Source organism: Lissotriton vulgaris, chromosome 10 (assembly GCF_964263255.1).
Source record: "Lissotriton vulgaris chromosome 10, aLisVul1.2, whole genome shotgun sequence".
NCBI lineage: Eukaryota > Metazoa > Chordata > Amphibia > Caudata > Salamandridae > Lissotriton > Lissotriton vulgaris.
The window spans coordinates 58,775,484-58,792,293 of record NC_141698.1 but is presented as its reverse complement, the minus strand read 5'-3'; the positions used below and the strand labels follow the sequence as shown (position 1 = coordinate 58,792,293).

The window sequence follows — 16,810 nt, the reverse complement described above, 5'->3', positions numbered from 1 at the left end:
GAGGTTTGCGGGGTCAAAATGGAGCACTTCTCTGAAACTCACACACAAACCAATGGTCCCCATACTGGCCAACTAAAAAAAACACACTCTGCAAAGTACATCTGCAATCAATCATAGTATCAGTAGCCAAACCACCCTGAACATGTTAAGAAACTCCAACTGCAGTTCTATCTTTCTGCATCACTACATGTTTAGGTACAGCCACAGGTTTTTTGAAAGACGATTGAGCATCCCTCGAAACTCATGCACAACACTTCATGTTTTTTAGAATGTGTTTGTCTTGTATAGTGCTATTGTCTCTTTTTATGATATTGATTTATCGAAATAAAGTATTTTGACTGACAACACCCAATGCTTCCCATATAGACCACCCTATAAACCCAAGGTGAAGCAGCCAAGCACAACAAACGGAGGAGACTCCTACCAAACCATGCAGAGGTACTTCGGGGACTTGAGAGGGGGAGGGAATGAAGCGATATAACAATCCTATACTGCAATACGCCCTTTCGGTGCGGTTTGCGACTGAACCTCCTCTGGCTCCTCGGGGCTGGGCCGCTTGATAAACCTTGTGAAGACTAACTTGACTGCTACCTCAAGAGGCCACTGGAGACCCGACTGGATGGACAAGGGACAGTGGGGATGTAAAGAGCGTATACTCACTGGCACATGGGGTCCTGACCCCTGCGGTGGGTGCAAATTCCTTCATTTTTGCAAAAGCCGTCATGGCACAGGGACGTACAGGTGATGTTCCCATTCCTATTGTGGGCACACGTAAAACCGGCAACGCAGGTATATGCTGTGGCACACAGGTCTGCCCATCGCTCTGCATAACAAGAATATCATGATGAAGAGTACAGCAAGTGTGGAAGTGTTCCAGCCACCATTAATTTATCAAGAAGGCGTGCTTTATATTTTTATTTAACAGACTCTATAGATCGATAGATCGATAGATAGGTAGGTAGGTAGATAGATAGATAGATAGATAGATAGATAGATAGATAGATAGATAGGTAGGTAGGTAGGTAGGTAGGTAGTATGTATCATTTACTAGAAAAGAAGCCAACTGTAAATTATTCCCCATAATTCACAGTGCAGATTTCATTTGCATGATGTTTAGCTTCCAAACCAAACAAAAAAGTTAAACACAGCATTTTGCTTTTCTTGCACTGCAAGTAAAAAACAACGCTTTCACAGTGACAGTGCAGTTCTTAGAGCATTAACAAGCTCACCCTTGCAGGCCCTTCCTTGATGCAAGCATCTACCAAGGATTCCTCCCCAGTGTGCGAAAATAAACAACGTAAATGAAGAACCCTGCCCTCTCTGGAGGAGACGTCAGCCTATCCACCTACACAAAGAAGCGGGCAAGCTAAGATGCGACTCACATTTGCTCCTCAGAGACAGTGGGGCCGATTCACAGAACTAACTTAAGACAAAATCCTAAACTTACTACTTTTGGTATTGACAGAAGTTAGGATTTTGTCTTAAGTTTGTCTTAAGACAGACTTAAGACGGGCTTAAGGCAAAATACTAACTTAAGTCTGTCTTAAGTCTGTCTTAAGTCTGTCCTAAGTCTGTCTTAAGTTTGTCTTAAGACAAACTGAAGACAAAATCCTAACTTCTGTCAATACCAAAAGTAGTAAGTTTAGGATTTTGTCTTAAGTTAGTTCTGTGAATCAGGCCCAGTATCTTCTTTGAAGCTGGGGTATCTGTCGGCACGGCCCTTGGACCATCCTGTCAGGAGGCGGTCACACCTCCTCCCTCCTGCACACCCTTTGTTCCCTTCTTGGGCGCACTTTACACCTCCTACCAAAGAGGCGGCAGCGCTGTTTCAGGCGACAACTGCTCCAGTTATTCAGCAACAGCTACAGGAACTTTGGGGCTAGAAAGTGGTGGCCTTCTGAAGTACCTTATCATTAAAAGTTACTTAAATTCGACTTCAACTTTAAGTAGGGTTGGATTTAAGAATTAATTTGATACCTTGGAGTACTATGTTTGGTGGTCCCATATGGAAGTTAGCACTTAGCGCGCAGGCTAGGGGAGCTCCATGTTAGCTAACGGGACCACCATCGTTGCTACAGTGAAAAACGACAATTTTGAGTTTTCACCGTCAGGACATGTCAAACATGGAATAGAACAAGGAAATTAGATGAACTAAATGTAGAAGGAGAGGGAGGTGAGCAAAGAAATAAAAGAGCGTAGGAAGAAGAGGGATTAAAACAAGATGTGGGAATATCACAAAAAGCAGAGGAAATAGTCCAAAGAGCCTAATATGAAAGGAAATAGAGCAAGAAGGGGAGGAAACAAAGTACAGATGGGAGTGCATAAAGCCCGAGTCCAGGGAAATAAAGCAAGAAGGGGAGAGAACAAAACAAGGTGATGGAACAGAACTGGGTTAGAAAACAGACCAGGATCAGACATGACAGAGGAGTGGAATGGATGAGAAGTGGAAGGAAGAAGCAATGACCTCAATAGATCACAACGTAAAGAGAACAGAGCAAGAAAGCTACACAAGGAAAGAAGGACAGAAAGAGAGTGAAAAAGACTGAGGGATTGAGCATTATTATTTTCCTAGGTTTGTTTTGAAAGAGAGGTGCAAAGCCCAAGAAGAGGGTACTGTGCATCTGGCCCTCAGCACTCCCCTTTCACTCACCAGCACATTCATCCATTCTCACCTGTTGGCGCTGCCAGACCTTGGAACCCAAGAAAGAGAACGAGGAGCTCTCACCTGTCGCTGAAACGCCTAGTACTCTGTGCCCGGCCACCCAGAGCCCCGCGGAGATGGCATCAGGCAGTCGGCTCAGGTTCAAGAGATGTTCTGGGTGCTCCATCATCAGTGGGTTCATCGACTCTACGTCAAAGACGGCATCGTACTCCAGGAGCACACTGCCCTCCCTGCAGCACAGAGAAGAACAGGGTGAGATGAGAGGACAACAGAACCAGCCTCAGTCAGCCCCAGGACCCAGAGACACCCAGTGGGACGGGTTAGTAAAAGGGTGAGTTTTTAAGTCTGAATTGGGTCCCATTTGCTTATTCAAATAACACTAGAATCATTCAGGCAAATTCATGAAGGTTGCAAGGGACAACTATATGTCTTTAGAAAGATTCCAAGGATTAGAGCATGGATGCAAGATGGGCACCGCCAAGAACCCTACGGACCCCAAGATGTGGCACTGAAGTAATTTGCTTCGGGCGAAGTGTTGCTCATCAGGCCCTCGCTAGTTTCCCAGAGGTGATCAACAAGTGTCTGTGTCTTGGCATCGGTGGTACATAGGCACTAGCTCACCTGAAAGGTGAGTATCTTGGAGACCACAAGGAGTTGCAAATAGACAACCCTTTGCACCTTAAATGACACCCTGGCTATTGGAGTGACCTTGGTTGGGCCTTTGTAGAGCAGATATCTCCTTTCTCCTTTATTTGGACATGGCACTGAAGAGTAATACCTCCAAAGAAGTGGGCTGATCAGCTATCATTTAATTGTTGTTGTAATATAGATATGTTGTTGAGACTTAAGACTTACAAAGAGGAGATATCGGTACAGATCCGGACTGCTCCAAAATAACATGAGTAACTTAAATATTATGGGTAAAACGTTTGCACGTCAACAAAGTCTTGGAATTCTTTGGGATAATGTGTCAAACCTGAAATCTTGCTGCTATCTTCTATTGAGGCGTGCTTTCATTAATAATATTTCAGGCGTAATAATAGTCCACGGTTGAGTTATTTGTAAGAAACTGGAAATAAACTCTGACCAACAAACACTTCTAGCCTTGAATTTGAATCATATTTGGCCAGCAGCGGTTGACAAAGGACTCTCTAAAATGAGTCCTAATGTGTCCCCTTCACAGAATTGCTTATACTTTAGAGGTCTGGCTTAGAGACAGTTTTAGCTGTCTCCCTTGTCCCATGTAATAAATAAAATTCATAAATAAAAACTACACCCACACTTAGGGGCTTTTGAGTCAGCCCTCGTGCTCCATTGGCCTGTTCTACTGTTTCAGTCACTCAGTCATCCTTGTGTGTTGCAACTGTGTCTTCAATTTACAGTAATTCAAAGTCGATAGTACCTTTTATTTGCATCATTGGTTTTATGAAATGCATTGACCCCAAAAAAAGATTTCTATGCCTGTTCAAAGTACACGTGCCTACGAGGAAGCACCTGTACCGTTATATTAAAATGATATGCACTGGTTAATTATCTGTTTAATTCCCCCCAAAATTTGTAGACATATGGCCCTCACGTTTAGGTGCCAACAGGTTTTCTTTTTGTTAATCTTTTTTGCAAGCATATGCTTCCAATACAAAATGCACACAAAATACTCGTTGCACCAACTTGCCAATGCAAAAACCTATTGGTTTAGTCAATGCTTGTTTAAAGTGGATCTCTGCCCAAACAACTGACCATCCCCTACCTGGTTAGGCAGCAAATTGTTGTTTTCGGCTTTGTTTTTATTAAGGTATATAATTGCAATATGTTTTTTTGAAGTAACACGTGCTTGCCAAGACCAGACCTATTGGTCTTGCTAATGCCTTTTAGATGTGACAGGACTCTCCTTTCCTTCCTTGGTGCTCTGGGAACATTGCACATCCAGAACCTGGCCATAAGGAAGCTCCTTTTTCAATGTACACAGTAGAAACTCGTGAATTAATTGTTTGAATTTACTAGCACTTATTTCTGAAAATATATCGTTGGGTGGGGAGGATTGCATTCCTGCAGTGCAAAAAACAATTAATGCCCTGAGGTAATTGCAAGGCGACATGCGGTGCTTTATAAAACTCCCTAATGATTCAATAAATAAACATGCCCTACTCAGGAAGTCGAGTTTCATTATTTTTCCATTTTAGTTCGTACAAGATTTTTGCAAAAAGTGAGCATGCAGCCGGGGTTCAAGTTCAGGTCACATCTTTGGTCGAGTTCACATGTTGGAGTGTTGAAAATTGTGAGCATCAACGTATCAATAAAAAAGCACTAGCAAAGCCAACTGGTCTGTCCATGTCAAGCTGTTTGCTTGACTTTTTTCGCAAGCATATGCAAGACAAATCAAAAGAATACTAATAAAAAGCACACTTGTTTCCAGGTGGATGTGCACCCCTGATCAGGCAGACCCCCATCACTTTCAGGACAGTGGCTGAAGTGGACTGACCGATTGCCCCAGGCGGGGTGCTTTTGTGGGCGGTAACAAAATGAAAATGATGCTAAAACTCACCAATGGCTGTGGAGTGCTGACCGAAAGCCCCTCTATGTATATATGTACATGTTTGTATTATTTCTATGATTATTTTTTATTGCAAGAGGCTTTTTATGAAATCTAAAGCAGTGAGCCAGACCTAAAAAGGAGCTAGCCATGGACTGGGGAAATGTCTATAGAAGAGTGAGGAAAATTCTCCAAAGCAGCTTAAAAGGTGCATAAGGGCCCATAATTAGAATGCAAAGCATTGGGTTCTTGGATTCAGTTTTGCAAAGCTGTGTGCTGATTGGCTGCCCATATTGACCAACGCCAGCAAGGCCAAGAGGTGGCGGAAGAGCTAACCTTAAAGCGCCATACAGTGAATGGTTTCATAGTAGAGCTCCAAGCCCCAGATGACATCATCAAACAAACATTCTAGAATGCCACTTATTGGTGATTGTTAGAGATGTAGGGCTGGGCGAAGAGAACTGTTTTTTTCCTCTACCCTGGCTGGCCCCTTTAAGGAATGCTCAGGAGGGCTACAGGCATTAGCAAGGGTGAGAATGAAGATTTCTGAAATCTGCTCACTACAATACTAAGGACTGGGGCATCAGCGATGGATAAACTGCATATGGCACCCCACACTGGGCATGTGCTGGTCACACATTCATAAGTGGAAACTGCATGCTGTGGGTATCTAATGTGGATTGCAGTTTAAATGTATGTGGGATTAGAAATGACCCATGTCTACAAACCAGTTACGCCTGGCGGAAGGCTGGGCGTGTATATGGCTGCACAACACTTTGCGAATCAGAGGTGTGCTTCTGTTGTACTTTTGGGTAGGCTACCTCCTTGTTTCTGCGTCTAAACCTACAGTGTAGCCAGAGGGGAGGTGGTAAGGGAGTGATTTTCCTCCCCACCAATCAATTGCCTTATTCAAATTTGATGCACTCAATTCATTGGTTTTAGGAATGATGGGGCAGATGTATCAAACGATTTTTTTGTCACAAATGCTGCGATTCACAAAATAGCAGCGTTTGCGACAAAAAAATCAGAAAATGCGATGTATTATTCAAAATCGCATCGCAAAATTAAGGAATCGCAAAATTTGTGATTCCTTAACTTTGCGTCAGCATTTAAGGAATCGCAAATTGCGATTCCTTAAATGCTATGTATGAAGCACCCAAGTTGTGCGATTCCTAATTAAGATGTCGCAAATTACCACCAACTTGAGGTTGGTGGTAATTTGCGATTTCTTTCACAAATGCACTTTTTGCCATATGTGAAGGTGCCATGTGGCGCACATACATGCCCTTAGGGCATGTATGTGCGCCATATGCGCACACATGTAAATTTCAGGGTTGCATCAGGGTGTCCTTATGACACCCTTGCACCCTTGAAATTATTCTCAATTTGCGATTCGCAAATTGAGAATTGCAAATTGAGAATAACTTCCCATTCATTCCTATGGGCCACCTGGCCCATAGAAATGAGTGGGAAATGATTCCTTAATTGCAAATTCGCAATTTGCTATTCGCATATAAGGAATATTAAGAAATCGCAAACAAATTTTGATTTTTTAGATACATACCATTTTGCAATTCTCAAATAGCGATTCTCAAAAAATCACTATTTGAGAATCGCAAATAGGTATTTTGATACATCTGCCCCCAGGTCCTTAGAGGTGCACTTACTTGATGCACCACCTTCCCTATGACACCTTTTCCGTAAAGGTGAATATCGACCTATCCTCTTTGCTACTGGTCTGCTCCTTGTTCACCTGATTGACCTTTTCCTCCTGTCCACCCTCCCTATGGTCTCCAACCACCACCCTTTCCTTTGTATACTTTCACCAATACTCAGGTCGGTTTTGTCTGTCTTTCACTTTGACCGCTTCGTTCCCCCTGAAGTACTTTTCCCCCGTGCGGGCTGCCTGCCTGCCTGACTCTGTCTGCATCCCTTACCTCTGTTTACCATCCCCCTCTACCTTTCTTTCCCCATAGACGTGTGTCTTGGCTGTGCTTCGTGCCAATAACTCATATTATTGTGTAATCTCATGTTTTTCTCCAATGTCTATACTTGGCTCCTGTAATTGATGTAATTATGTAAACTGTAACTCGCTGATCCTCGTGTAAAGCGCTCTGATACCTCCGGGTCTAGCCAGCGCTATATAAAACTTTGCAAATAAAGATAAATAAAAAATGGGCGGATACAAAAGCACACTCTTGATTCAGTGCTCCCCCCGACACAGCATCTATATCCGGGTTCATTTGCCTCCTGTTGTGGATGCCCAACTCATGTGTGCAATTATCTGATTCGGTGCTAGCCTTTCTTGTTTTCTATATAGCAAAGTGCTCCATCAGGAGTATGAAGCAGCGTATAAATGCAACTACAATACAACACAAAGTAAAATCCAGGTTGTGTTCCGGGTCCCTCGTCAGGTTGGGTACGAGCTTGACGTTGGTGCTTGTATCACCCTTGGCTACGGCGCGATGGCTCTGCTGAAACCTATAGGATCCTATATCAAGAAACTTCCAAGTCTGCAACGTACAGCTTGCTGCGAATATGCTTTGGATACTTTTGTGAAGGCCTGCCGGAGCCCAGGCCGAGGGTTTGTCGTCCTAGGCCCTGGAAAGCGTCTTTGGGCAATGATGCATATGTGATGCATTATCATGGTCACCTTACAAGTGCCCGCACTGAATGAACTGCAACAATGTGACGCACAGTGATCACGGGAGCCATATCTGGACATACCCGTTGCGCTTAGAGCATCAAATGCAACAGCAACATACATGCCAACATTTTAGAAGATGAAAGTGGAAGGTTTTGAAAATGTAATAGGGAGAATGTATCTCTCCCATTTACTTCTATTGAAAGAGAGGCAATTTCAGGCGGGAGACAGTCAAAATAAAGCCATTTTTAGCTTCGAAAATCAGGAGTATCCGGCCCGAATCAGTCTATTTACATGTATGTGGCAACTAGGTGATGGGTAGAATGCTTGAATTAACCTCAGTCACTGGCAATCACTTGGGCTACATTGTGCGGGTCCCACGCTCATTGTCCCATAGGACTCAAGCTCGGATCTACTGACGAGCCCCAAGAAGACCAAAACCAGTCTGGAGTTGCTTGTGGTCCCTTCTGGAAGGGGCTTTGCATGGCACGTTGGGACGGACTGTTCCCATGATGAGCAGGGCTGGTGCTAATTGGATAAAGCAGGACTTTGTCTAGAGTGGCATGGTGGACGAAAAACAACGGATTGGAATGCAGCCAGAGTGATTGCCAGTGATTTAAGTGTTCTATCCATCACCATGTTGCTGTTACTGTTTGCTGAATCAAGGCCTGTACCTTTTCCAACTTGCACATTAAACAGATCAACCAGAGACGTTTTAAGGAAAGGGCAAAGTGGGCTCGGGCCCAGGGCCCAACCTTTTTAAGGGGCCCCCTGATAGAGCCATCTCTATTCTGCAGAGAGCCTTCCCCTAATGACCTTGAATAATTATTAAACAGATTGTTTTAAATACCGTTCTCCTTTAAATTATTTTTAATGTGGGTGATGTGTGTGAGTCTATTGCAGACACAATGTTGTGTTAATGTTTCATGCAACATCCATAAAAAAAATTCTTTTAGATCAAAAGAGGACCTCACTTTAGAGAAATTGAAGGATGTCACAGAGATTATTTGCATTAAGATTAGAGAGTTGCTGCTGTGTTTCAATGTTTAAAACAACTATCACTACCCAGAATAACAGATGTAAGTAAACACATTTATAATTTGCACAAGTGTTCTTGTGAACTGCCAGTGACCTGGCGAGGAGGACGTGAAAGACCTGAAATTGAATTATAAATTTGAACCTGTTCTGAACAGGGTCCCCCGAAATCCTTAAAATGTCCTTGCAGATCACATGTGTTACATGAAGCTTTTTTGAACGGGCCTGTTTCTGTTTCAATTACACCTTCTATTAAATAGGCAGTTTGAGGCACAGGAAGAGACGCTCAAGATGGCGGACGGGGAGGACCCTTGGTGAGGCGGCCGGGACTGTACCTGACGCTCAGCACCTCCAGCCACAGGAAGCCCGGCACGGATTTATAAAACGGAGAAACCTGGAAGAGAGCGAGGGAGAATAATCACTACCACGTGTGATAGGAGAGGAAACACCCACCCCCTGCTACAAACGTCACCAATAATCCCTTGTGCAGATGGGACTGTGCGCCTGCCCAAGGCCTGCAAGAAAATGTTCGAGAAAGAGCCATATCCGGGTCAAAGGTAAAACCGGGGTTAGGTCTCTGCCTCCATAACTTGTAAATCAATCCTTTCCGCCCTGGCTATCAGGGAAAAGGGTGTTTCAGACCCTGGCCCAGAGGGTGCATCAGTTTTACAAACCCTGGGGCATATTTACAAGGAAATAGCGGAGGGCGGCGCTGCGACAGATTTTGCAGCGACGCGCTCTGCTATTTCCAAAACGCAGGGATGCGTCCTATTTACAACAATATGTCTTTGCTGGCACTAAAAATAGCAGCAGCAAAGACACCCTTGCGCCATAGTGCAAGGGTGCCCGCTCTGCAGGGATGACTGTCCTGCACATAAACAATCACTAATGGTGATTTGTTACTTCTGTGTGCTGCTATGTGCGGCGCACCTAGAAGAGGCAAGAATGCAACACACAATGAAGAAGCAAAGCGTCATTATTTAAGGCTTGTTTATGAGTCGAAAGGGACACCTTCTCGCACATAAAAAATCATTAATGGCGTTTTGCTCTTTCTGTGTGTGCTGCAGCACACAGAGAAAAAGCAAAAACGAGGATAAATAAAGGTATTTCTCCTCGTTGTGCCATTCTAACGCCTGCTATTGCATTCCGTTAGTTTTGGGCGCTGCCTCAGGTTCACAGATCCTTGTAAATCTGCTGCAGGGTCAAAAAGCAATGGGTGTCATGGGGGAACGCCCACAGGGACACCCACTGCACGCCCCTTTCACGCAGATACGCAGGTACCAAAGTTACAAGCGGTGTTAAGCCACAGAAAGTGGCTTAACACTACTTTGTAAATATAGTGCAGGGCATTGCGCCACCCAAAAGTCAGTAAAAGTGATGTTCCAGTGACGCAGTCCCCTTATAAATATGACCCCCCTGTGTTTTTCACAATGGTTGTGGGTGGTATAACACAATATCGAGGCTGTTAATATCAATTTACCATAATATCAATCACACATAAGCAGTTGCAGCCGGTGCAGGTAAGCGTGGTGCGGTGGGGCGGGGCACGGGGGGGGGGTTGAGTTGATAGACAACGGTTTTATTTGTTTTATTTTCCCTATTCCGTCATTTGTTGACTTCCCCCTGCTCCCCGCTGCGCATACCTGCACCCGCCGCGACTGCACATACGGTACAATAAAAATATATTTACTATTGCTAACGCCACACATGCTGCTTTTGGGAGGTAAGTATGTGTGGAATTAAGAATAGTAAAGGCCGGTTGACCAGTCATAAATGTTTTTTACAGGATCCAGTTGCTAGCGGATGAGCTTTGGGACACCTAAGGCCAGCCGCGGCCCACGCAGGTAAGAGCGCTGGGCCAGGCTGGGGAGTGGATTCAAGAGACAACCACGAGGGAAAATTAAATAAATTATTCATTTTCCCTCTTCGCCGTTTGTCGAAATCCCCCACCACCGCTCTTACCTGCACGGGCTGCGACTGCCTTAAGGACTTTGGCTGGCATTTTTATTTAACCAGTTGAATTTCCCATGAGCCTTTTCTATTGAGTTTTCTGCAATAGTTGCATAGTGATTAAACCACTTGTAACTGGTGGACTGGAATTTCCATGATGCTCTGCCTTGCCTCGCTTACCTCAGTTGGTTCTTTCTGAGTGACTGCGCCAGTGCAAAGCCCCTCACCATGAAACCCTGCCAGCTTGCCCCATAATGCCTCTCTCTCTCTCTTGCTGGTAACTTCCGGTTGGTTCTCGTGCTTTGAGGGAGTGTAATTATACCAACATTTTTTTTGTTACTTACAAATGCTGTTAAGAGTAAAGCCCCCACCCCAGGGGTCCTGGTTTCCCTATAGCTAAGCTCAATGTGTCTCAGCCCTGACATGAATCTATATGCAAAGGACCCCACTGCGAGACGCTGTCTTTTTAAAAGCCCCCTCTTCGAAGCGCTATAAGAAGCCGGGTGCTGGAGATGGAGGAACTGACCGTCTCTTCGAAGCTCAGGAGCAGGGCCTGGTGCTGCAGGGAGCCCGCGCTGTCGAAGGGCTCCGGAAACCCCGTCTCCAGGGACAGCTGGAAGGTGACATTCAGCTCCCGCGCTGAGGGGGGAAAAAAGACATATAAAAGCAGCTTCAGAACCTCGCGCGCCATGGAGGGGGGGGGGGGGGGGGGGGGCAAACAGCTGGGACTCTGCCCAGAGCATCTTCCAACAGTCCCTGGCAGGGAGTGGGCCTGCGGTGTAATGGGGTGCAAATAAGGTGACCAACTGGCATGGGTGCAAATTCAGGACGGCGAGTGTGAATATTCAGGACAAAGGGTCAAAATTCAGGACACAAATTCAGGACAGGATGTCAAAATTCAGGACAAAAGGTACGTTTCACAGATACATCAGAGGAGGTTTCGCAGTAGTATACAAGTAAGTAAATAGACAACCACTAAAGTACAAGTACAAATAAGTTTATATTACGTTGAGATAATTGTGCACTTCATGTTTGTCAGTATACGCGCAGCTTTAAGCAAATGTGCAGGTCTTTTTGTGGTAACAAAACCGCCCCCACCTTTCCAGCTCCCAGAGAAAACGCCCGATGCCCGGTGCGGCCAGTCTGGCCTTGATACCACCCTCCCATGGCGCCCCTCATCTTCACATAGACCCTCTCTCGTCTGTATATAATTTCTTCTATAGTGCTACTCATCCCAAGTATGTGGGGCAGAGTGTTGGATTGCGTTACAACACACACATATTATATAGAGACAATCACTCATATAAATGGGAAAGTCAGTGTATATGAAATGTTGCTTAAGATAATGGGGCTTACAATGTGTAATCATACTTTCATCCATCATTCAGTCTTTCACCAGTCATTCTGGCCTTCCATCTGTGTGCCCATTCATGTCCATATTCAACCATTTACAAACCTATCCATCACGTTTCCTTCCATCCATCATTTCACACATCCATCCCTCAATCCACCCTTTTACTCATCCATTATCCATCCATCCACCCTTTCAAACTATCCATCCGTGCACTCATCCATCCACTCTTCCACCCATCCTTCCATTCACTCATCCATCCAGCCATTTACCTATCCAGCCATCCTTTCACTTACACATTCATCCATCCAGTAACTCATCCTTCCACCCATTTACCATTTCAGTCATCCATTTATTTTATTTATTTATTTATTTTTTTGGTTCAAGACATTTATTGAGCATTGTCAGGAATACACAGCGTCTCGCCAACAACCCGGAGGCCGGCCGCTATCAGTGCTTACAGAAATACAAATCATTTTCGACATGCATGTGCTTTGAAAACAATTTTGCCAACAGTTCCATCTAAGTGACAAGTGCCGCGTCTTACAGCTAAATAAATGAGTCTCGAGTTTTTTGAATTTTTATATAACCATTGACATGTGCAGTGTCCATACAAACTCAGGATTGATGGGGGGGATGGGGGGGGGGCACACGGGCATCTAGGTGGGCATATCTACTCTCGGTAGGCTCGGTGCTATCAGAGTGGCAGAGTCACGAGACCACAGAAGAGGGAAGGCTGAGCCACAGTATCGGAAGTAGTGGGCAGACAGGCATCCCTGGACGTCACTGAGGATGAGGTACTTCACATAGGGTCTCGAACGGGGGGGGCAGGGGGGGGGGCAGAAAGGGGGAGGGGGGGGGAATGAGGGGGGGGGGGAAGAAGGGGGGGGGAGCGGGGAGAGGCAGCAAACATATCATGCCATATCCAGCAATCCAGATGCCATAGTGCGAGCTCAAGACATATCAGCAAAGGTACTCCACCGCCCACCTTCACTCGCTGTCATCCTCGGGCGGATCGGTTACCAAATAACATTGTAACAGGGCCCATATGTCAGTAGGCCTAGAAGTAGGCGGCATAAGTTCAGAATAGGTATTCAATTGTTCCTGGCAGTATACCATATCACTTAACCAATCCTTGAATTTGGGCGCCCTTCCCCGCCCCCATCTACAGGCCACCCTGCGTTTAGCCAGAAGCATAGCTAGTGCCACATATTTGCGGTGAGCCGCCTGAAGAGGTGCAACATACCCCAGAAGGGCCACCAATGGGGATGGATCCACCGTCATGTGTATCATTTTGGAGAGGGCCTGAAACACCTGAGTCCAGTATTCATTCACTGCAGGACATCCCCATGCAAGGTGAAGGAAATCAGCTCCCGGGGCCCCACACCTGTCACAGGCATCTGTAGGCCTAAGCTTGAATCTGTGAAGACGCGCTGGAGTGTGGTATAGCCTGTGCAGAAATTTATAGTGGATTATTCTATAACGGCTGTTAGATGAAATGCGCTCAGTTTGCTGCAGGCAAAATTCCCATTGCGTGTCCGTGAAAGTCAAGGTTAGATCTTGTTCCCATTTCTGCCTAGCGGGCAGATCAGTGTATGTCGTGTTGGCCCGTATAGCTTTATAGAGTGTAGATACTAGCTTAATAGGATGATCGTGAAGCAGCATGTTTTGCAAGGGGGGTAGCACCGGGGGCTCGCAGGGGAAATCAGGCGTGATAGCTTGTAGGCCGTGTCTGAGTCTGACATAATAAAACAAGTCCATAGGTGTCGGTGGATGCCCTCATAGAAATGTTCCCTAGTTCGGAAGACGCCATCCAGGTACATGTCCCCCCACGTAGCAACACCAATCTTTTTCAATAGTCTTTGAAAGCCAGCCTCCTGTAGGAGCGGCAGCTGTGGGTGGTAGGCCAGCGGCAGTTTCGGTGCGTATAAGAAGTGCAAGTCCAGCTTGGACATAATAGAGTGCCATGCCGTCACAGTGCTCGACACAGTGGAAGGGGTCTTGTCCCTACCCTCCACCTGGGAGTAGAGCGCGCCTTCAATGGGGATCGGGTGTGCTAACCAGTGCTCCGCCGCCAGTTGAGGCATGTATCTTTGCTGGCGCACCCAAAAGTACGCATAATGAGCCTGTGCAGCCCGGTAATAGAGTTCAAAGTCAGGGATGCCAAATCCCCCTTGTGCGAATGGCCGGACAAGAATCTCCCATTTGAGTCTGGGCGTTTTACCACCCCACACTAGTCGGAGCAATTCTGAACGTAGCAGACGAAAAAAATAGGATCCGGGGTGGTACGGAATATTCAAGAATAGATACAAAAGTTGAGGGAGTATGATCATTTTGATTAACGAGGCACGACCCGCCATGGAAAGAGGGAGCGTGATCCATCTAGATATATTGTCGCTCAACTTGTCCATCACAGTGCCATAGTTTGCACGCATCAGTTCTTCTCTACTCCTTTCCACATGTATACCCAGGTACTTAAAATCCCCCGTGCTCCAGGCAAGTGGGAATTCCAGTGGGAATGGAACTGTCGAGGCAGTAAGGGGGAAGATACATGATTTCTTCCAGTTGATTTGAACCCCCGAGAGGGCACCAAACCGAATGAATTCACGAAGTATAGGATGCAAGTTATCGCTTGGGTGGCGAACATAGAGGGTGATATCGTCAGCATACATAGAGACGAGTAATTGTCTCTGAAAGCAGCGCATTGCCCTGTCCTGATGATGCTGTCGCAATATAGCCGCCAGAGGTTCAGTGGCTATAGCAAACAGGAGAGGGGACAGTGGGCACCCCTGTCTTGTCCCCCTGGTGATCGGGAATTCCGACGACAATTTCCCATTGATGAGTACTCTGGCAGTTGGATTTGTATACAATAATTTAATCCAGGAAATAAAGACAGGCGGGAAACCCATTCGCTCCAGAACTTTAAACACATAGTCCCATTCGAGCGAGTCAAACGCCTTGGTGGCGTCTAAAAAAATGGCTGCCATAGGGAGATCTTCATGGACAGAGTCGTATACTGAAAAAAAGGTACGGAGATTATGCGATGTCGCCCTTCTAGGGACAAATCCGGACTGGTCCGGAAGAATAAGAGCAGGCAGGAGGAGGCCTATGCGCGTCGCAATCAGTTTCGCAAGAATTTTAACGTCGCAGTTTAACAGGGATAGAGGTCTGTAAGAGTCGCAGCTGGAGGCGGGTTTCCCAGGCCTAAGCAGCGACGTGATGAGGGCAACTCTCATGGAGGCAGGGAGATGGCCCACCTCCAAGGCGTCCTCAAAGACCTCCCGCAACACCGGAGCCATGAAGTCGATGAAAGTCTTGTAGAATTCTATAGGCATGCCATCTAAACCAGTGGCTTTGCCCGACTTCATGCCCATGATGGCCTCCCTGACCTCATCCAGCTCAAAAGGGGCGTTCAAGAAGGCTCTCTGCGCATCACTCAACCACCCCAAGGAGATATCTGCCAAATAGTCATCCAACGTGAGCTCATTGTGTCTGCTAGTGGAGTATAGTGTACTGTAATGTCGCACAAGTTCGTTAAGGAATTGGGTGGTGTCTCTAAGTACCAGCCCCTCCGCCGTCTCAAGTTCCAATATTGTCGTCGGCGATCGCATCAGTTTGACCGTTGCTGCTAAAGCCTTCCCAGGCCTCTCCCCCTCTCCATACCTCCTGGCCACCCAGTATTTGTTCCGAAACTTCACCTCCCGAGCAGCCTCCTCTGAGAATTCCGACAATTTATCGCGGATGGTAGCGAGGGTCGCCGTGTCAGGGTGCGTCCTAAGACGGCTCTCAGCACTGCGTAATTCAGCTTCTATGCTGCGTAATCGAGTGAGTATGCTCTTGAGCACTCCCGAGCCCTTCGATATACATAAGCCTCGGAGCGTGGCTTTAAAGGCGTCCCATATGGTCTCAACGTCTTGGACTGAGTCTTTGTTGCGTTTGAAGAAGTCTAGGCATTCTTCACGGAGTTCCTCTTGGAATATCGCGTCCAATAACATAGCGGGCTGCATGCGCCACGCCGTCACTGGGGGGCCTAGCTCAGAACCAGCCAACGTGATCAAAACGGGAGAGTGATCGGAGTAGGTCCTGGGGAGATGAGATGCATGTATTAGTGCTGTGTACAGTTGTGAGGTTAGGAGGAAATAGTCAAGTCTCGCCCATGACTTAGCTTGCGCAGTAAAGTGTGTACCTTCCTCTCTAGTCCCGTAGTGTGCCCGCCAGGCATCAATGAGATTGTTACCAACAATAGTCGCTCTAAGGACCTCGCGCCCGTTAGTATAGTGATGTGGGGCAGGGTGTGGTCTGTCCATGGGGGGGTGCAGGGTTATGTTGAAGTCTCCACCCCATATGAGGTGTTGTGGACCTGTCTCAACTATCGCCGCCCACAGTGAGGTAAAGAATTGCGGGTCATCCGTGTTGGGCCCATAACAACAGACAAGTGTCACTGACATGTGTCCCAGCCTACCCCATAGCACACAGTACCTCCCCTGGGGATCTACCTTGGAGCCCGCCAGCCGAAAAGGTGTGGATCTCTTAATTAGTATGGCCGTACCTCGGGCATATGAGGAGTAGTTAGCAAAGATCGAGTGAGAAGCCCACCTGCTCCCAAAGGCTCGCGATTTGTGGGGCGCAAAGTGCGTT

At 46.4% G+C, this 16,810-nt stretch overlaps 1 protein-coding gene across 1 annotated transcript in view; it reads right to left on the bottom strand.

The window, feature by feature from the left end:
• Window positions 1–16,810, bottom strand: part of LOC147684616 (uncharacterized) — a 153,026-nt gene that overhangs the window by 67,710 nt on the left and 68,506 nt on the right. The window contains exons 4-7 of the mRNA XM_086939720.1: window positions 11,348–11,460; window positions 9,207–9,265; window positions 2,726–2,892; window positions 661–823 (exon numbers count right to left, since the gene is read on the bottom strand). Of these exons, the coding sequence (XP_086795846.1) occupies window positions 661–823; window positions 2,726–2,892; window positions 9,207–9,265; window positions 11,348–11,460 (502 nt within the window). The remainder of the gene's footprint in view (window positions 1–660; window positions 824–2,725; window positions 2,893–9,206; window positions 9,266–11,347; window positions 11,461–16,810) is intronic.